The 22,511-nt window shown below is 41.1% G+C and overlaps 1 protein-coding gene across 9 annotated transcripts in view; it reads right to left on the bottom strand.

Moving 5' to 3' along the window:
* The window catches only part of ERBB4 (erb-b2 receptor tyrosine kinase 4), a 645,851-nt gene that overhangs the window by 186,383 nt on the left and 436,957 nt on the right, over positions 1–22,511 (bottom strand). For all 9 annotated transcript variants that reach the window (XM_074872586.1, XM_074872588.1, XM_074872592.1 and 6 more), the window contains exons 5-6: positions 11,519–11,584; positions 2,579–2,697 (exon numbers count right to left, since the gene is read on the bottom strand). In XM_074872586.1, the coding sequence (XP_074728687.1) occupies positions 2,579–2,697; positions 11,519–11,584 (185 nt within the window). The remainder of the gene's footprint in view (positions 1–2,578; positions 2,698–11,518; positions 11,585–22,511) is intronic.

Genomic DNA, 22,511 nt, shown 5'->3' with positions numbered 1-22,511 from the left:
TGTCATGTCGGAAGATTTCAGAAGGGAGAGGCTAATAATGTAACCGATGGAGAAGGACAAAATCTGCTCCTGAAAGGGATCAATAGGGAGTTCCAGGATGAAGCCACTGTCCTCCACATACGGAGCACGAGCTAAGCCAAATTGCCTTTCCTGTCTTCTCTGGTTCTCTAAAGTGAGTAGTACAAAACCTGTCAGTTTCTCATAGAACCAGATTTATTTTTTTCTTACAAAGATAAATATAGTCAGTTACTTCTTTACTAAGAACTAGATGGGAAGTCCACCCTATGAATTGATTGTGTCACTTTTCTGATTCCACTGGGTACTCAACCAGGCCCTCCTATGCATTTCAAGTTTTAGATCCAGTTTGGCTTTGAATGCAAGTTAAGAACATCTCTAAAACTTTGTTTTAGCATGTTTGCTTGCAGTTATGTCAGATGTTGATTATTGTCTTTCTTTTAGAACTGAATACGCAAATGATTGTATGGCAGCATATGGAGAAGGATGGATGAATTTTATCTAGAAATATTAAAACCATATTTACAACAGGATGCTGTTGCAAGCTGCCATAATACGCTAAAGGATTTGTAATGCTTCATAAACTGTACTTTTGCTTATTAATAAATACTAATTTAGTTTGCTTCCTCAACACATTTTTTACATCCGTTGTTGACTTAAAAGGTACTCTATCAGACAATCCTCTGATAAGTGTTTAGCAAATTCATAAAGTAAAGCACACAACTCTTCAGAGAGATGGCACTTCTCAGGAAAAGCTCATCTAAAAGATTTGGGAACTTTTAATTTATGACTATAATGCTTTGTATACATTTGTAATTGCTTCGATAATATATGCAAACTTCTAACATTTGGTGCTAAATGTTGCTAATTTGTGAATGAAAGCACTGGAAAATACACAAGGAAAAAACAAAGTTCTGTATCTCAGCTGAAAGCTAAGCACAGTTGTCTATAGCCTAAAGGGTTACACTTTTCACCCAGTGTGTACTAAGCAAGTAATGACTAGCCTTGAAAATTGCCAGACCCCTGCTGAATTTCTTTTACATTGCTCTTGGCCCAGGAGTGAATGAGAATAAAGCCCTGGGTGCTTCTCTGCTGGATAAGAACAAACAGACTAGTTGATTTTTAGCATACATATTTCCATAACTGCTGCAATTTAGAAAGTCTAACTCATCTTCTTCCAGGCTGCAGTACTACAGAACTTAGGCTGCAATTAACTTACTTTAACCTTTGAAAATGGACATCAACACATCAGCTTTGAGGATGTTCCTCAACAGTCATACGGGAATAGTAACGGCATGTTTTCTCTTTCCTTTAGCTACTTAAATTGTATATGACATGGGAAAGAATGTTATTTTCCCATCTCTCTAGTCCAAAGCTAACACAGAACTTCCAGTGAGTGCTGGATCAGGTGTACCACATGTGCTGAATATCTACTTGTGCAAAGCCCCAGCCACAAAGAACAGCTTTAGTAAAACCTGTTAGCAGTTAAGTCAGGCCATCACTGCATTTCAGCAGCAGCAGAAGGATAGCATTTAGAATGTGTTTCTGAAGCACATCACCTACCCCTATCAAATGATACCTGAACAGTGAGCAAGTTTCAGGTTCAGTTAGGGAAAGATTCATTTTTGCCAGTTCATTATGATCCACTTGCCTGCACTGCAGGAAATCTGCAATTTCCCATACCATAAGATTCCTCCTCTCAATCCTATCTGGCAGATTTTAAAAGGAGCCTACCGAACTTTGTAGATATTCATTTAATCAATCACTTGGGTATCTTTGAAAATGCACCTCTCTGTGCATGCTCTAGTTCTACGCTTCTTTAGGTCTAGGTTTGCTTCCCCTGAAAACATTAGCTAAATTTGTCTCTGCAACCCAGTGTTATGAGCTACACATTTTTTGAGATCAGTGTTGGGTTCTGAAGCTGCTTACACCACTATAAGTAACAGAGTACAAACAAGACAAATTTGTCTAAAGGCATGTATGTTCAGATTGTCTATTTTTTTTAGGAAGTTAGCCTTTTTCTCTTTTCATCTTAAGCAGCATACATTTGAGGTAGAGTATTTTGGAAACCACTTGCCTTCCATCTCTCCTAAGAAGCATGCCCAGTAAAAAGGCTGAATTTAAATCAAGTCTGGCAGTAATAGGGAACAGGGAACACCTTTCACAGAGAAGCTAAATTGTATTCTTGACTTTCAGGTAAAAAGCACACAGAGCAGTAATAAAAGCCATGCTCAGATGTAATGATAAATACTTCTAAAAATTCCCTATTGCCTCTAAAAGTTAATTTTAGAAAAGCAAAAGATAAAAATCACAGAGATTAGCATATTGATGGTTCCCAATCTGTATTTACAAATCTCATAAATCTGTTAATGGGTAATATTAGGGTAGATAAGAGATGTTAATATAATGTGAAAAATCTTAAAAGCTAAAATTTGCAGTCTAAATCTAGGAGTGTGCATGCAATACATTAAATGGGACAAAATGGTGAATTTCATGGATTAAAGCATTAAGAATTTGCAGTGCGACTGCCAGGAAGAAGAAAAATGAGAAGTCTCACACATACAAAGCAATCAGTGTCTTTAGGTCCGGAACAACCTCCAGCGCATTCCCGGTGGCAGCAGTCGCTGACGTAGGGCCCATAGCACCGTCCATCACACTGCTCTGCACACACAGTCTTCGTTACTAGGAGGAGGCAGGAAAAATTATCATGTCAGAATCAGGAGAGAGCTCTTCAGCTACACACTGAGGAAAACAACAAACGAAACAGCATACTGAAAAAAACCTCAAATTTTAAGGTAATTGCTTCAGTGGTACTGGCCACTCATATCCTTCAGAGTACCTTCATGATATCCTCTTTAGGAACATATATGTTTTTTTAAATAATTTTTAAATAATTTTTAAAGTGTTTGCTCTTACCCTTGGAAATTCAGGTGGAATATTATTTTCTAATTATTAGTTTTTGTAAACAGCTGATGGAAGGATATGGAAAAGAAACCCACAGAATAACAGAAAAGCCCACCAATTCCATGTGAGTTTTCCCCCACAAAAAACAGCAATACTGAGTAAATGAGTGAAATTCAGAGTGAGGCCAGCAATCTCAGAGCCAAATGCTGTTCTTGATGGCAAGCAATTTGACAAATAGGCGATGAGATAACAGAATGGAATAGAACCTGCAGATTGGAACTCATTTGGAAACACCACTTACCCTTTCTAAATAACACAATCCAGCCTTCATTCACAGGGAAACAACTATATTCCACCAATTGGAAAGCACAGTGATTTAAGTGGTACCACACTACTGTACCTCAGGGCTTAGTCTTATGCAAAGAATGGTTGACAAGTGGAGCACCTTCCTCCCCTCACTCGGCGATAGCCTCTATCTTTATTTTACAGAAAAAGAAATTAATACTATCTGCAGGACTATACCAACCACCGCCTGCAGGACGCCAGGAAGCTGTGCCGTCAGCTGTCTTTGGATAAAAGCAGGGATGTTACACCTCTGTAACTAACCTTTACCATTCACTTTGTTAAAAGCATTTAATTACTTCTCTGTGGAAAACAGTTTTCAAGAAGCCAGAGAACACAGAATACCATTCAACTTTCTGCTCGATTCTACTATTTAATGTATTGGTAACTCCTTTATAAGCACTTTCCAATCCAAATTCCCTCCACTACTTGCCTGAAATACTTAAGGTAATACTTAAGGTAAAGCTTCTTGATATACACAGTATTTATTAAGGACATAAAAATATAAATAACCAAAGAGAAGTCATGATTTATAATCTATGGAATAAAGTGATGAACTTTTAGAATAATTCCTTCTTGCTGATATCAGAGGCAAACCCTCTGACAGAAAACACTTTTGTGCCTTATGCAATCTAATTTAGGAAATAAGGGAAATTTCTGTAAGTGCACTTGCTGTCAACACTGCTAGAGAAACAGGATTTATTTAAGTATTGATAAACATTAGGATAGAGATATAAAACAATGGTATATGTTAAGCAAAACACACATCACAGTACACCACCACCACACCAGTAGCTGAGAGGGACAGAGTGCAATCTCATGAAAACCAGTGAAGACCTCATTTAGTCAGTGGGTGAATATTGTTTTCTGCCAGTTCAGAAATTGGTCCATAGTGCCTTGATTTGCACTGGACTGGGCACTATCTGCTCTGACCTCAAAGGGAGGCAAGGCCCAGATTTATCCTGACTTGATGGAGGACCCTATTTGCCAGAGGTTCCCCCTCCACCCTGTGGAGAGGCACAGAAACGGAGGACATTCATTTCATCCTGTCCCAGGACCCAAATCCCCTGTGTTTACCCGTGTCACTCCTCAAAGAAGCAGCTGGCCCCTGAGCCAAGGCTGACCCATCTAAACTCTCTGCCTCCCTTTTACACAGCGACCATTCATGACCGTGCTTACCTCACTTTTTAAAACGACCTCTCCTCTGCCACCACTTTCTGCCCCTCTGGCTGGCGTTATCACTGCCAGTGGCAGGGCAGGCCCCAAGGCCAGGCACTGAACCACTCTGTGTGGCGGCAGAACAGGGGGCACTAAAATGGCTGCCCTCCCCACATAGCATGCTCAGCGCCCCCTTCTAGAAGGTTCCACAGGCAGAGGGCACAGTGTCCAGGTTCCCCTCACCAGCACCACTCCACCTATCACAGCCTAAAAACTTATAGCACACCAGCAGCATATTTCCTTTTTTTCTTTTCTTTTTTTTAAATTTTTTTAATTGCACTAGAATCAGAGAGCCAAGGATACAATCAACGGTGTTACAACAGAAAAGGAGAAGATGAGATGATAGCACACCATGGTCGCTCACCAGCAGGATGCTGTTAAAAAGCATTCCTTGCCGTTGCTCCACAGGAATTCAACATTTTGCTTAAACCTGTTTTAGTGTAAAGCATCTCTGTGTAGACAATTAGTACAAGCCACCTAATTAGCTCTGTTTTAATGTATTTACCTCAGTGCCAGCTGTTGTTGGGAGCAGGTCAAGATGTCCACCATGACTATATAAACATTGCTTCCCCATGGAGGAGGTTTCCTGGCAGACTTCTAAAAGGGCAAAGAGGGCAAGGCCCAGCAGTACGCCCCATCTCATCGGCTGCAAAAGGTACTGGGAATCCTCCACCTCTGCCTCCCCAAAACCAAGCCCTCAGGAGGTGAATCCCCCTGCCTCAAGGGGAGGAGGGATCTGCCCATTCTGTGCCTGGTGTCTGTGACCACAAACCCCACTGATCACCCGCTGGCATGTTTAGAAAAGGCACAGCCTTCTCATCAACTCACGAGTTGTTACTTTTAGAGAGCCAAGATCTGTATTTGCAGGATTACACACTTCTTTCAAGCTGAGCTGCAGATAATAGTGCTTCCCTAGGCTGCATGGCTTAAACAGCAGTGGGGAATGAGCTCAACAACAGCAATGGATTTAAGCAATTTACTGACATCTTTTCAGCAGTTTTCACACTATTAGGCTATGACAAAATTATCTAAATTATTTACCCTCCTCTAGAGCCCCACCGTAAGGCTTGTGCAATGTATAAAGTTACAGATAAATTCCCTAACTTTTTAAGAGATTACAAGAATTTATTCCAGAGTATGTTTCCTTTTTAAAAAAAAAGCAAGAGCACGCCCTGCACCAGGGCTGACCTGCAGGGATATGTCCCCCTTTTCAGCACAATACTTAAACAGAGTGCCTTCAAAAAGCATACTCTGCTTATGATTAGGCACCAGCTTAATGAGGGCCTCTACCATGCTGTTCAGGATAGGAACGTTTTGAATTTTCCTGAAGACTAGGAAGTTACAAAGTGGTTTGCAAAATTTACAATTACAACAAATGTTTGTCACTGTTCTTCCCTAATTGTTTATTTCACTGGGGAAGTAAATAATGCCAACAGAAATGCCAACATTTCATTCTAGGAAAAGGCCACAACACACCCTATTTATCTTCTGGTTCACTGCATGCTGTATTTGCATTACAACTATTATTGATGGTCCAGCTCTGAGGAGGATCTGTCAGATATCTTCAGTGGCACCACACACCAAGACAAAAAATAATTTAGTGAGCTCTGAATGTTTTTAAGGACTCATATTCAAGACAGTCTGCAACGAAGGGTTTTCCCCAAAGCAAAACAAACACAAGGCAATACTATGTATCATTTGAAGTCCCAAAACAATCTGATTGTTCAGATTCTGTTATATGTTGAGAAAACGAGACCAAAAGTTTCCAACCCAATCAGAATTTATTATAATTTCAGCAAGCAAAGTTAGCGAGCAAAAATCAGCGCTGGGCAGCCGGGGAGTCTCCGCTCCATCAACGGCGGCCCTCTTCCCTTTTTACAGTCCCTTTTTATATACAGTCTTCTTCCCGGTTGACGTAGTTTCTTTCGATATACTCTGCGCATGTTTGTTTTGCTACTAGGGGGTCGCAGGGATGGAGGTTCTCAATCTTCCTTATTCGATCCTCTCAATATCTGGGTGGAGACTTGACCTGTGGGGGCTGATTAAGCAAGCCTAACGGCGTCTGGGTGGAGACCAGACCTGTGGGGGCTGATTAAGCAGGCCAAACGACATCTCGGTGGAGACCAGACCTGTGGGGGCTGATTAAGCAGGCCTAATGGTATCTGGGTCTCACCCACCAAGAGGCCCCCAGCATATCCTGCCAAGCAAACAAGCACTTTATCCTGCTGACATTTTAGTGAACAAACCCACCCAATCTATCACAATTCCAGTAAACATAACTCATCAGTTCAGCTTCCCACAATCATTATCATGGAGTAACCTTGTAGAAAATGTACCTAGCAGCACTGGTTAAAAAAGATAGCAAGCTTTTTCCCCAAAAACTTTCCCCCAAATGCAATCAATTGCTTTTATAGCTGTGACTCAAGACCTATCCGAAAGGGTGAAATGTAAGGGTAAATATTACCCAAGATACCAAATTGTATGTTCAGGTTGATGATCGTTGGTGGGTGACTCCTTGAGGGGACGTGTGGCTCAAGATGGTGGATGGGGACAGACGGTAGGGAACTGGGCAGCAGCTGCAAACAGGCAACAACAACCGAGAGCTACCCTGCTGAAAGCTGAGAGAGAAGAGTGGAGTAACGCTGACCTCCTCCTCTTGCTACCTAGTGTGGAGACTGCTCACAGGGGAGCTGGTGGACAGGGGTGATCAGGAGCCCTCACATCACGTCCTTCTTGCAGCCCAGACATACATGTGAGATCCAGGAGCTCTGGGCTGATACCCAAGAGAAATCTTAGGTGCCAAATACTCATTTCTTCACCCAACATAACTGTGAGGAGAGCCTTCACTAATCGCAGCTGAGGTCCCAAGTTTCAAATTTGAGGGTTTGGCTGCACAGAACTCTAACAGTTGAGGCCAGGACACCAAAGGACAGCGGCAAACACCAAGGTCTTGAAAAAAACATGTGTTGGGATGGATTTCTGGGGGAGTGCAGAACACTGACTGTCAATCTCTACTAGTATTTCACTGTGATACAGCAGTAAGGTGCATTGGGGACTGGGTGGAATGGGCACTTCATATGTGTGCAATTAATCAGTCTCTCTTACTGTTTCCCTTAATCTTTAATTATGTCAGGGCACTATAAATCTATGATGGAAAAAATGGGAAGTAACTGAAATCAATGAAAAAGTCTTATGAACATGCAAAGTTATTAGAGAAATACAAGGATTTTAATTAAAGATGCTGGCTCCAAGCAAAAATGCTGTGTTACCCTGATTGATTTAAGCTGCTGGTTCAGCTCTTTCTATCTTCCCCACCAGGCTCCCGCTTGCCTTTTGCTACTCTAATTGGGTACTTACTGCATCGTCACCTTCTTTTTCTCACCAACATCAGCTGCACAAAGACTATATAAATACAATTATGCTCAGGCCAAACTCCTGTACACATACACAGCCATGGAGCATTTCACATTTGCTGAATGTTTATGTTTCACATTTGATTTAAAGGCTATTTGCCTTTTTGCATTCCCTTAGTTGGGTCTATATTTTAATTTAGATTTTTCTCTTTTGTTTCAGTTACATTCCTCTAGGACAAAGTGCATAATCTGTCATTTTAATAAAATAATGGATTCAATCTGTAAAAGTTTCACTTTCTTTTCATACAAAAAGTAAAAAAAAACCCCAACAAACTCTTAACAGACATCAACAGCAAAAATAGTAACAATCTAACTATAGAGTTTCAAATTTGATTAGCAACTTCCAAAAGTGTTTGTTCTTGCATTTTTTAAAAGTGGTTTACATTCTATTTAGTGGTTGCCCAATACTCTTTGAAAAATAGATTCTCTTTTAAAAGTATTTCCACATTAGCCTTTCCTGACATGGAAGCAAAGAATACTGTATAGCCTTTAAATGTTCAATATTAATATTTACGAATATTTTAATTATAAAAGAAAAAAAGGATTGTTAACTGCATAAAACAGTACCCTGAAATTACATCTTCTCTACTTCCTAATAGAAGAGCTTACTTTAAATTTCCTATTAATCGTCTTCTTAAATACGTACATTTTCTTGTCACATTTAGAGAGATATTAGGACAGAGTTAGATGCAGGTGGTGTTTCAGATAGAAGTATAGAGAGACTGCTGGAAGGCAACATAAGAAGAAGCTAGGTAGATGATACTCATGCAAAAAACAAAAGGATTTTGATTTTTTTCCATTTGTAATTTGAAATGAAAGACATGGATTAAGATCTTTCTTTTTTTATCCTTTCCCAGGAAAATAATTTAAATCTTATCTTGGGAGGGGAGCTCATTAGAATTTTTTGCTTCAGTGACTCCATAAAAAAAATGAAATTATTAAAATGCAGACGTGCCTCTGAGTTGTTTCTAGGAACAAAACAGTTTGACACTGGGATGTAGTGCTGCTGAAGTGCTTTCCTACACACATTTGAAAGACGTGCATCCCCAAGGTGACTAGGTTAAGGTATACGCTGCGTTTGTGATACCATTCATCCTATCTCCGGCTTATATCTAACTTGAAAGCCCAGCATGTTTTTTAAAGTCAGAAATGAAGGCAGCAAAAGCACAGCACTACTTGTATTTTTATGGTTTGAATCTCGTATTGTTTCCTTCAAACAGTTGCAGAAAAACACATTTTGAGAAAGTGCAATGAAGAAATGCCCACTGCCAGCCTAATATTCAGTCTTTTGCTTAAATCCTGCTGTTTAACCAAGGTGCAGCGAGATCAGGGAGGCAAAGAGGAAGTATATTATAAAAATTAACTCCTGTCCCTGGCAATCAGAGACTACAGAGTGTGCTTGAAAGTAAAAGGTTGTAGAGTAGCTATTTCAAATTAGAAATGTTTGACCCGTGTATCTCTCTGGAACCTAGATGGCATAAGTCTTTCCATAGTTTATTATTTTAAATCCACGGTTGTGCCTTTGGCCTGTCCCCACTGTTTGGATTTGAGAGGGCAGTCACTGTGAAGAGAGAGATAGCTGTCACTCCTGGAGCAAACCTACCGTGCAGCTCTGCTAAGCTACTGACTTCACAACACTGCAGAGAAGTTTTGCTCTCTCTGGTATTACTACATTAATCCACCAAATCAGTTCACTTATCTGAGAGCAGTGCTTTGTAGTGGTTGAGACCATGGGAACTGATCCTGCCACATGGACTTTTGCAGCCACACAGAGTCCAGCTGGCCTTTCCGACTTTACCTAAGGCTGGAGCCTCTGCTTGCTGGAGCCAAGGCCTGAGCCAGGATCTTATCATCCTTATATAACTGCCAAGGTTTTATAGTATTCTTGGATAAGCTAACCACATAAGGCCTGAATAAGTGTACTCAACTTTGGATGAATTACCCAGGTTCCTACAGAGTTACGAGTTTTAACAGACAAACAGGCCTCTCATTAGGACAGAGAAAGAACAAGCGTTAATTAATTCTAACCATGATATAAAATAATTTGGTCAGCTAGGGTTTAAGTTCCTTTCCATTATCTACTTCAGCACATAACCTTGATATAAGGAGGCTTTCTCGGCACTGACTTCTTTGAGGCTTTCATAAAGACTGCCAGCAAAGGAAGGAGACTTACTGGCTTGATTCATATAAAGAAGAAACTGCTTAGCATCACTGTACTTGGTTTGTTATACAGTTATTCCTACAACCTGTCCTAACGTGTTTTTAATCATACCCACAGATAAAGCTCAATAGGAATATAAGAACACGTTAACTTTAGTGGAGCTGTAACTGTCACCAGCTTTTCCAGCAACATCAGCTGATACTCCTGACCAAAAAGCAGCACCTTGGCAGGGTGGCAGAGCCTCTGCAGGCACACAGCTCGGTTGCCTGTGAGCCTCACTTTGCTATTGACAGCAGGTCAGCTTCGATTTCCTGCTTGTGCTCACTCATAAAACGTTCATGCCAACCTGTCTGCCATTTCTAATTTCCTCTTATCTCTCGCTCCAAGTAGTCAAAAAAAAAAAAAAGGCATAGTTGTGCTGGTCCTAATACTTCCAACAAAAAAGACAGATGACATTGGGCTATCATCAGTTGAGAGAGTTAGTTGGTGTGCTCGCTTGATAGAGGTTAATTTGTCACAGTCCCTTCCTCCTATCTACAACTCAGCCAAGGAAACAAGCACAAGCTAGAGCAGTGCTCTCTGGGGGAGGTATCAGCAACCATTTAATTTCCTAGGAAGAGCGACTCCAGTAAACGCAACCGATTTCCACCCTCCTAAGTTTCAAAGAAAGGAAATGTAAAGGATAGCTCTATTCCTGTAAGGGGGAAAAAAGAAAAAACTTGTAGGAAAAGACAGCTCTCAATTTTCTCCTCTTTTATATTTGCTAATATTGTGACGGCACTTCTAGCTCTTTAGCGCCTATCTGAAGGAGCTGAAAGCACACAAGGAAGAAACTCTCTGAATATAGTTCCTTTTTATTCATTTTAATGCTCTCTAAATTCAAGAGGACAGACAGACATTGTGAACAACCCTTCACTTACCACTTCTTTCACAAAAAAAACTATTATTCTTTCTTTCAGTACAACTCAAATACATTCTGAAGTTATTATAAAGAGAACAATTCTGCTAGATAACTAATATTCCCAGGCTTCCACGGGAATTAAGAGTATTTTGGCATTAGGAACTTTGCAGTGTCAGGCCATCATTAAAGATCTCCAAATCTGCTTAGTAGTTTTTTTCTATTCCTGCAGTATCCATTTCAGTGTATTCCAAAATAGCCATCAATATTCTCAGGAGCCATGCTCCATGTTGCCACCAAGGAGTGAAAAGAAAATTCAAGTGTGCTTAAGCATTTTTCGAAAGCACAAGGGAGGAAAGAAAAACATAAATTCACATGGGTGGAAAAAAAAGCGTATCTGTTGGTAAAAACATACAGAAAAAAATTTCAAATATTTTAGAATTGTACTAAAACCAGAATTTGTAGTATCCCTTCATAATTACAAAAAAAAAAAAAAAAAAAAAAAAAAGTAGTATCCCTGTTACATTATTTTTCAGCCCTTTCTTTCTCAGAGTCTTGCATACTTACAGGTCTGGCAGTGATTCTCTGTGGGTCCCCAGCATCGGCCTGTGCAGGACTTGTGGCATCGACCACCTGCAGGACAGACAGAAAGAGAGAGAGATTAGAAATGTGGCTTCCTTCCATTTCTTCAACATCCAGCAACTGCTGAAGAGGAGGGTCCACCTTGTCTTTGGTTGAAACACACTGCCTGTAAAAAAGGCCCAGATAAATAACCAGGATTGGTGTCAAACATATATGAAATATGACTACTTATCCAAGTGCTTTATACCCTAAATACCTCTCTGCTATGTATAATGACTGGGACATTTTAAAACAAAAAAAGAGATGAACAAGTCTGGAGGACTGAGGAACAATTTCATCACCCAGTGCTATTATTATTGCTCTCTATGTTCTCTCCACAGAAGAGATGGCTGTGCTAGAGAGGATATGTATCTATCTCACATTCAATTTCATCTGAACAATGGGCTGACACAGTCAATGCCTCTGATTAAAAGCCACCCCTCTCTCTCCCCGAAAAGCTTGCATAATCTTCATGTCTGATATCACAGAAAAGGAAATGTGCCCTGTGCAACCACTTAACCCCAGCGACAGCTAAGCTCACAGGACCTTTTCTTTTCTGGCTGGTGGTTCTCTAATTGCTTGTGGTTGTGCTTCTGAAGGATCCTCATGTTCCTTCAAAACCTAGAGGTGATGTCCTGCATCGTCCTTCCACGTGCTGACAGGTTTAGTCCTTCGAGAAAAGGAACTATAGGTGCTTTCATTGTAAAATACAGATGGAGGAGGAAGAGTTAGCAGTGGTAGCTTTTATAAACTATGTAGTAATTAGTGACTGAAACCCCTCTGGACTAAAGAGGGAGTTGAGACCACATCTTCCATTTCATGGCTAAATGCCAACCACTGTGTGAGGAAATAGAAAACAGGCAGAACAACCGGCACATTCTCCTCTCGCTGCATTTTACATTATTTGAGAAGACACTCAGACAGTCCCATGCCAGTCCTGACTGTGAGTGAATGGAGACCTCATTGCACAGCTCCCACCCAGACAGGGCCAGAGCTTAGTCACACTCCTGCTCTTAGTGCTTTTCCCTCCTGAATGCTGAGAGCCTGCCTTACTGCACCCTCGTCCCGAGCTGCTAAAACCCAGGTGTGGCAGTGCCTGAGGTGTAGGCAGCCAAGCCCTTTAGACCCAGCCAGACCTGAAGGGATGAACTGAGAAACCAACATAAACATTGTTGAAGACTATGCACAGTCCTTATTGCTGCTTTTTTGACCACAGGAACCAAACCTGGTCTTTGATTAAACTTTTACACATCACTGAATACTGCTGAGATCCTATTAAGCCAATTTCCCCTTTGAACCTGATCCAGAAGTTTACCTTTCAATCCTGTATCAACAGCAGCTGCTGTTAACACTGCTCCATTACACTACATCAAATACTTCCCACATACCCTGATGGCAGATAGCATTGGAGAAAGTGCAAAATGTCTCTCAGCTAAAGTTGGATCCCCCAAAAGAAAATGCTGCTCCTTTGTTAACAGTGTGCTTATACCTATGAGACATTATACAGCTGAGCAAACCCACTGTGACGGTCGTGTAAAGTTGGACTTTCTGTCACTACTTTTTCAAAGCTAGTGTTCTTCCCTCAGCACTCGCACAGCATTGATGGTGCTATTGATGATGCTGTATGGTAATTACCATGCTGTATGCCAACTACCTTGTTAAAACTACCAGGTCCTTGCTGCATTCATGTTCATTTAAAGCAATTATACTTGGTAAGCATTCTTGCTGACATCACCAGCACATAATTTGCTGTCACATTCTGCCATCTGTTTATTTAGATCACAAATGTACTATAACTACCTAATGCAAACTCATTCTGGCTGACAGGGAGGGGACTCCATCTGGCACCAATAATGCAACTTTAATCAGTAATAATGATTATTATGATTATTAAGAGACTACTGAAACTCTGTGCAGAAAGCAAATACATCCATATTGATTTATAAGAATAGAAGTTTAAAAAGAAGGTGAGGTAAATAGAAAATTAAAGGAAGAATTTTTAACAGAGGCGGCTCAATAAGATATAGTTAGTTTGTTGATTTTAGTGCTGGCTCAACTGAATAAAAATGATCCCCAGGAAGTAGGTTTTATAAAGTCACTATCCCTGGCCAACAGAAGAAGCGGGAAGGAGAAAGGGTATGGCCCCAGGTGCACATTCAGATTACCCTTTCACCACTTGCTTTGCTTGATCCTCACCTGAGCCAGAGTATCTGTGCTGGGGGCAGCTCGGGAGGAACCGCAACCCACGGACAACAGAGCCTCCTCTTGCAAGACTCTACTCTATGCTCGATCCTTCCCTGTGGTCAAATCTCATGCCTATCTAGCCTAAGGGGTCTGGAGTTTAGGGAGAAAGCCAGAAGCCTTGCAGCTAGATGCAGTATAAAGCACTGCACAGATCACTTGTAACCACATATTCCTGAGGCAGAATAAGGCAACAGTTTGGCTGCTTCTTCCTCTTTCTGTCCCTCCCGCCCTTCCAAAATATACTGTATGCACTGGGCTTTCCACTGCAATACGTGCAGTGAGATAACACAGAAGAAACTTCAAGCATCCCTTCAAGTGATCTCTAACTAGAGAGTCCGCCCACACTTCTGCAAAAGCTACACTTCAAACAGAAATCTTCATATTTGAAACTCCTAGGTGCTGAGCTGATCCTTGGTACGCAACCAAAAATGTATTCAGCCACCTCTACTCCTCATGGAAATAAAAGCGATCCAGCATCTTCAAAAATAATTTAAAAAATTTTTTTAACTTGCATGCCTGCTTCCTCGTACATGACTTTGGCAGTGTCAGATGATCATTTGCATTTAAATAGAAATATTTAACAATAAAGCAAGAAAAGGCTGCCAGTTTCCTTTTTTCTCATTGGGAACTCAAAACTGTCTGTTTCATTGTTTTCACTTTTCTTAGCTGCACAAACACAACAAGGAGCTGAGCTTGTAGGCAGCACACCTCTGAATTGCATTGTTACATGTCCTTTTGAAGGTCAAACATACTGAGAACTAAAACAAAAAAACCCCTCCTCCCTCCAAATAGCGTGTTATATTAGTTTGCTTGTTTAAAAAGAAAAATAACTTTTTTCACTCTCAGTATGAACTGGTCCAGATTCTGCCCTCACATAACTCAGTATTTCACCTGTTTTCCCCCACTGTAATAAGGACTGACGGCTTACCCGTTGAAGATCAGCTCTGTAAATCTAACACCAATATAGTCCCATGGAAGTCAGCATAAGTAGACAGGAGCATACGGAGCATTCATGTGAGGAACAGGTCTCATGATTAGATTTGTATGTCAGGCTTAAATGCTAGTAAATCTATTGGCCCTAAGACTGACAAGGTCCTTGAACTAATTATACTACTTCTCACAGACCTTTATATATATATTTCTTAGGATTTTTATATTGTAGCGAGCCAACAGATTTGAGAAAAATTTATCAAACAATTTGTGGTATAAAATAAATTATTCCTGTTATTCCTTGTGTCTCAAATACTCTAAACCCTTCCAACATACAGCAGTAAGGGCTAAAGGAAATAACTAATGAAGAAATGGCAAACCATGAAACTGTCTAAGCGTTCTTCCTTTTGTTTTGTAGTAGCAGAGAGTGGAGGTACAACTCCTTCCTATGATTTCTTCCACTGGTCCTTGACATCAAAAGATGCTGAGTGTTCTAAAGTCCTGGTGACAGTCGGTGGGACCTAGGAACACTCAGCAGCAGTAAAACAGCCCATCTGTGACAACTCATCGTATATGTTCTTATTACAATCAAATAGTGATTCAAGAATTAGCTGGAATTTTTAGCGAAAAAAAAAAATTCTGCAGGGCTCTACCTTGTAAGCACTACCTTGCCCATTCACTTAATTCTTGCACATTAGTGCAGGCATGTAAGAAGAAAGGGGTTTTATCTTTTCTAAGCGAGATAAGGAAAGGAAGAACCTGGAAAAGTCTCCTGCCCCGTTACAGATGTGATGCTAGAATGCTCCTGAATAGTAGCCTTTTTTTGCATACATGATAACATTTTATTCATTAGACTGCAGAGGAGGAGGGAAGGAGTTAAAAGAAGGCTTACATAATTTTTACAGGGTTTGTTACGAAATCTAAGTTTAGAAAGGGCAGATTCCCACTAGAACTGAGAATTAATTTTGCTTTGGCAAATTTCACGCAGAAAACCAATGGCTCGCCTCCTTGGCTCATCTTCCCTTGGCCAATACTACTGCACCAGATCTTCATTATGGACTCTGGTGCAGAGTATCATTGTAACTTCCAGAATGGAGTTTTATTTGTAGGAGATGCTTCTGCTCTCCCAGCTAGGGAAAGTCACCAGCAGAAAACGTTTGCTCACTAGCTTGGGAAAGACCAAGGTTACTTCATCCTTGTGCTTTCCTGAAAATTGAGTAGGGCTTTCCTTTGGCTTCAGACTGACATTATTATTTCAGGAACAGTAAACCCACAAAGGATTAAGTTACTGACAAGACAAGAAAAATGAAGTCCTCCTCTCAGCTCTAAGCTCAGTGTAGTACATAGAAGAAATGCTGCTTCTTCCCCATCAGCTGTGCCAGCTGCCTCAAGCAGACCTCTCTCAGTAGGAGAAGGAAAACAGAAATAAGAGAAGTAATGGTCTCACTTTGCACAAAGCTTGCATTTACAGATGGTTTCTATCAGGTTAATAAATCATTAATAGATGTTAGCATAGCTGCAACACACTGATACTGAAGTGTGAATAAACACAGCCAAACTGAAGTGGCTTTGATGGTTATAAGCAGCCTCTTACTTATCTAACAGTCTAAAATAATTGATTAACTATCAAAACACCTATAAATAATTTATTAGCTTCTGTAAGCTACTTATAAACTCATCCTTCACCTAAAAAATTCAATCCTGCAAAAACTCTAGAGATACCACGTAGATGTTTCTAGACATAACTAGCCCTAAAGTCCAAGAAGTTCCAGTTGTACTTTGCAATAAGAGGTCCCAGGCTCTTCCTTACATTGCTTAGATGGGACAGAAGGTTTAAATACGCTTGTGTGTTGTTTTACTAGGCAGCTAAAACACCTTAGTTTTATGTATGAAGAGATAACAAAATCAAAATATAATTCAAACACCACAGCACAGCATTAACGAGAATTAAAGATACTATTGTTGTGATGGATTGTTCTGCCTTTATCAGGCTGTAATGCCTTCCCTGTCCTTGTCTGACTATTCCTATTGTCACACATTCATTCATTCACACTTCTTTGTTAAGTAAAAATCATTTTGCATTTTCCACCAGCCCTGTGCTAGCCTTCAGATCTCTCCTATTGATTTGAAAGTAATTACCTAACAGAGACTCACACTTTTCAGGATTTCCTTTCTTTATGACAGGAGAGACACATGTCGCAAAAGAAAGTAAAACTTTCTGCGAAAGAAGAAAGCACCTTACAGAAATATCTAGTGCCCATTTTCTCTTCCTCTCTGTAGAAGCATTATGGGATACAGAAATCTAAGGGTCAATTCCTCTACTGCTGTCAAACTGTTGCTTTCACTGATGTCAGATGAGTTCTCCTCAGAATGTATTGCCAAATAGTTTTCCAACATGGGATTAGTTCCATAAAATTCAGGCTTTTCTTTAACAAGCTGTACCTGCACCAATATTGCTACTTTTATTGTGGTAAATGGCAGCACTTCAACTGACCTTTCTGTATGGTACCTGTATCGCTGCTTCTACCCCAAAGTCTCCATGCCCAATAGAGGTATCCTGCACAAATATTAACAAGATCCCTTTACAGTGAAAACTTGCATAGTGTTCATCAATGATGACTACTTACACTGTGAAAAAGCACAGCACCTTTTCCGGATGCTACCACCGTGCGTAGGTCAAAGTTTTCTAGCGCCCACCCCCTCACTGCCAGGTGTGTGCATCTGGCGTAGGGGGACCACTGGGGCTCAGTAACGGTGAAAGCAAATTCCCTCTAATGATTGCTTTCAACAGGGACTTCCAACTCTGCCATTCAACCCCTCTATCTTCCCCTCATCTTCCTCAGTAGATAAGAAGAGACACGCACACAAATGGATAGGGACTCAGGCACAGGCAACTGAAAAGAAACTGGCATGGGAAATGAAAACAATCCAAGAGATATGCCCTGAAAGACAGGCACGGGGAGAGATACGGGGACAGCGTGAGAGCCAGGAGAGGGAACAGAGATAAAACTCAACCAGCACTGAAGAAAACAAAAACTGAATACCAACAGGGGATGCATTTTCTTGAGCAATGTGGGATGGAGACAACCTTTGCGTGTGCAAAGGGATCTGTTGAGAACTGCAGAATTACAGAGAATCACTAGATATGCTGGTGACAGACAGTTTTGATTTTAAGAGATATTGGCCACCAGAGGTAAAAGAATAAATGGAAAGTCAAGAAGAGCATGTCAGCAGCACCGAATGGGCTCAGGCCAGTGGATTCATATCTATCGCTGACAGCTCTGAGCTGATAGGAAGTTCACTGTAACATTAACTTCAGCTGCTACAGAAAAATGTCTTCAGGCCACAGTAATGACTATGGAAAGGGACCTGAGGGGAGGGTAATGAAGACACTGGTTATTTTTCTTTGCCTGGAACAGACAGCGCTGGTAAGGCTGTATGACTCGATGCATTAATTGAGGGTTTAGTCATCCACACAAAATAAAAACCTTCACATATGACATAGTCTAAAACTTTACACTGATTAAGCAATTAGGAGCTATTAATTATCACTGCTTATAGCTGTTAGCACAGAGCAATGTAAGTGAATACCCCCCACGGTGGTGGAAAATTAGTTCCAATCAGCATCAAATGCCTTTCTGAACACACACACAGGGATCCTGAGCAAACTGAAAGACACAGCCAGAAGGCTAAAAGAATAGGTCAAGTCATACCTGCTGCTTGGCAGGCTCATCCAGAACAACAAGTCCTTGGGAATCTTGTAATCATTATTGTTAAAAAAATATATTCCCCTCCAGTAAGCCATAGATAGCTGTCCATCCTTGCAGCAGGACCTCATCTCCTGAGCAGCAGAGCAGCTTGGTCCCTGTCAAACAGGGGGTCTACACCGGGGTCAAACTGAAACACCCTCCCTCATATGGACCATCCTCAAAGCACACAGATCACAGCCACACAGAACCCTTCAAAATACAGGGGTAGCTCTTATTTACCCTTTCCTCTGTGCAGAAGGAGATGATGTTCTGTAGATGTTAACACTCAACTAGGATGTGGGGTTATGCATCCCTCTTTCTCCTTTGCTTACTGTGATGAAGACTCTCACCTCCCAGGACAGCAATCCAAGAAACGGTCTACAGGCTGGTCTCTGGAAGGGGAGAGCACAGAGCAGGCAGCCATCCCTCCCGATTGATGACAGCTCTCCTGACAACATGGGGGGCTCACTGGTCCTGAAGGGAGAGAGCTGGACACAGCACGCAACCACATTCTTGGGTTCTTGCCCCACAGCTCAGTGGTTATGATCACTGGAGAAAGGACACATCTAAGCATCAGTCCATGTCCCTAGGACTATTTCTGTATTTTACCTGATGATTACTTAATACTCAGAATTCAACAGAGGACTAGAAAAGACCCCAACTCAGATCAACCTGGGCAGTTTCCACTGGGAGGTAGGAGATAGGAGGTACAGATTTGAATTCCTTCACACAAGGTAGGAAACCAAACCCTGCTCCCCCACATCGTTGGGAACTCCTAAGCTGCTAATGTATTTCACAAAAGGGGAGAAAAGTCCTTCTTACTAAAGAAATTTGAGTGTGAGCAGAAGACATGTCTGTGAGAGGAAGGCAGCAGGCAAGTAGGCACTCCAGATTCCCAGCAGGCAGAGACCATAAAAACATCTTCTGTGTCTTTATATTAATTTCAGCATTTCCCCCTGGTTTGCTCCTGGCAGGTACTACTTTAATGGGCTCCCTCCTCTACATGGGGGTGCCCAGAAATGCATGAATTTCTTATCTAAGGAGCAGCCACTGGGATGCTTAACGCTGCAACGCCTACACCCTTCCTCACCCTAGGCTACTGCCCACTAACTCTCAGCCCAGGTGCTTTTTATTCTCACTCATATCAACAGGTGCTTCTGTTTGTGGTGTAACAACACATGAAATTAAAACATACAAACAAGCCAAGCAGCAGCGACTCCTACCGAACTCAGCAATCAGATGTGCACCCATATCAGTGCCTGTAACAAATCTTAAGCCAGGTATCTGTCTTTAGGTGCAGCAACAGATTTACTGCCTAATGCATAATCTTGGCTAGGAGCTGAAGGATGCAGATACAGGTTTCTTTTTTGGACACTGTTTGAGGAGATTTTCAAAGGAGGTTCTCAACAAACTCAAAGGCACACTGAGACGTGCCAAAGCTGGGGGTGTTCTTGTGCTTGTTTAAAATCAACTCCTCCACCCCTCAAACAGATCAAGTCAGTCAATACCACGTAAGTCAAAATAACGTCCTCTAATAATGTTCCTGTAATGCTGCCAAAGCAATAGAAGTCTGAACAGAGGCACACATAGTTTTCATTTTTTAAACAAAGTAATAATGTCAAAGAAAGGAAATGAGAAGTCAAAATTGAAGTTGCCTTTAAAATTCATTTTACTTTTTCTTGATGACATGTAATATTCCTAGAGCCTGCCTGGGTGCAGTGAGGTCTGCTAATGTTCTAACCAACTTTTGACTCAGAAAGGAAGTCCCCATTCCATGAAATCTGGAGTCAAGTTTTAGACAAACTTTGGTGAAGTATCTTAATATGCTTATTCAAATGTAATTGCTTATTCAAAATGTATCTCTGGCTACTTGAAACAAAACTGATTATTACAAAACAATACTTGGACAACAGAAGCCCTTTCTCTGTTGGAAAACAATGATTGGGCATATACTCTGATATTTAGATTCAGTATTTGCTATACACAAATATTCAATGAAAATAATCATACAAACAAATTTCAGACTGTAATTTCCTGGATAATCTTCAACTATCAGTGATACACACAGGGGTGATGCTTCGGACATTCTGTGACTAATATGTATGTGTAATACGATGAATTCGGTATGAAGTTGCCTTCATATGTAGCAATTTCTATAAAACCACTTGAAACCCCTGGATTAAGTATCTTACTCTGCAAATATTCCCAACATTTCCCCTATGCCAGAACACTTCACTGATGATGGCTTTTATGAGTTTTTGAAAGTAAATTACAATTTCCTACAAGAGGACCAGAAAGAAGCTTTTGAGATGTGAAGCTCCTTTGAATACTAGCCCAAGGAGAAATGAATGCGGAGATCCTACACACAGGGACAGAAAGCGTGAGGGACTGCAGGAGCATAAAATACACTCTTCTTTTTGGCTTTGATACTTGCTACACCTTGCTTAGCTTCCCTTCTAGTCACTCACTTTAATTTGAAGCCACGGCACTCACTGTCCTCTTCCCTGCAGAACGTGTGAAGGGATCAGAGAGAAGCCCTGTGTTTGAGCAGAGCAGTGGCCAGAGCTCTTTAGCTAGGCTGTCCACAAAAGCAGGTCAGGAACTTTAGCGTCAATTCTGAGAACTTCTGCTAAAACAGGCACGTGTAACAAAATCCTTGAAAAAATGCAGCTATGATAGCAATAAAGGCTTGGGGTGGGTTTGTGTTTTATGCAAGCAACAGAATAGTCTATTGGGAGAAGCCCATCACGATGCCGGCTGGCTAGTCCCAACATTGCACCCACCAGCTGCCACCGAGCGATACACCTACCCTTGTGTTCTGCGCAGCAGCACCAACCAAGCCTCCTCTGAGCTGGTGGCTGGTACATGCATCTTGCAGATCTAACAACAGACAACTTCAAAAGGGTGGGAGGCACACAGCAGCTTCAAGAACCAGTAGATGCAATTGAGCAGCTGATTTTAGTCTTTCTTTTCTTCCTCTTTCCCTAAGCAGCTCTTCAGAGGCAGCTAGCTAGAGCAGCTGGAGCTTGCTGTGAAAGACCAATTCCACCCACCTACCCACTTGCTACAAATCTGCCAATTACCATTCAATTAGACTATTTTAAATATTCAGAGTATTTGGGGTTTATTTCCCACTTTCAAGAAACACTGGTGGTTTTGATAAAGCAAGCTGCTTATAATGGAAAGGGATGCTTTCATTTAAACCAAAAGTCTCTCTCTTGTGCAACATACTGCTTAAACACCAATCTGCTTATAAACAGGTGGTGCACAGTAATACATTATACACACACAGGTTGCCATTAGAAGATAAGCATTTACCAACAGTGCCACATGCTATGTGGAGCACTACTTAAATTCTGTAGCTAAAGAACTAGTGCCACTTCGTAATATTTTTTTAGATCAGCATGGCAACCTGTGCCACTTGGTGGGTGATTTTTACCCCATAACTGCTGTAAGAAGGAAGGAAGATACTCTGTAAAACAGGTCAGCTCTTTGGCAGGGAGGGGGTCAGTTTGGGGGTTGGATATTTTTTGTTTATCTTTTTGAAAAATATATTTTTCACTGCAAAGAGATGCCCATATCAGAGGTTCTTCAGACACCATTAATGCTGGCTTTCTCAGTGCCCTCCTTTCTGTGTCCACGACTCCTAAAGATCCTCTGCTTTGTAGCAGTTGCCTTGCTAGGTCCCTGGATCAGGCTCTGGCAGCCTAAGGAGTTCTGTCCCTCACGGCATTATTTATTTGTATTAGCTAGGTATACTTGTGTTTGTTACTTACTTTTTATTCAGTGAATTCAACTGTTAGAGGCATTGTATTTCCATTAAATACCACGTCTGCCTGCCTTTCAAATCTGTTTCAAGGGCATTTGCCAATTGACAAATCCCTTCTGAAAATGCTGGCTGAAGGTATTTATTAGGAAACTAAACTGATTCCCTTTATTCAAAACACACTGTTCTGGGTTGAGGAAAAACATTATAGGCAACTTCAAGCAGTTCAGCCTGCCATACAAATGCAAAA

Source organism: Strix uralensis, chromosome 6 (genome assembly GCF_047716275.1).
Source record: "Strix uralensis isolate ZFMK-TIS-50842 chromosome 6, bStrUra1, whole genome shotgun sequence".
Classification (NCBI taxonomy): Eukaryota; Metazoa; Chordata; class Aves; order Strigiformes; family Strigidae; genus Strix; species Strix uralensis.
Note: the sequence above shows the minus strand (reverse complement) of the source record. Positions and strands in the feature narration are given on the sequence as shown.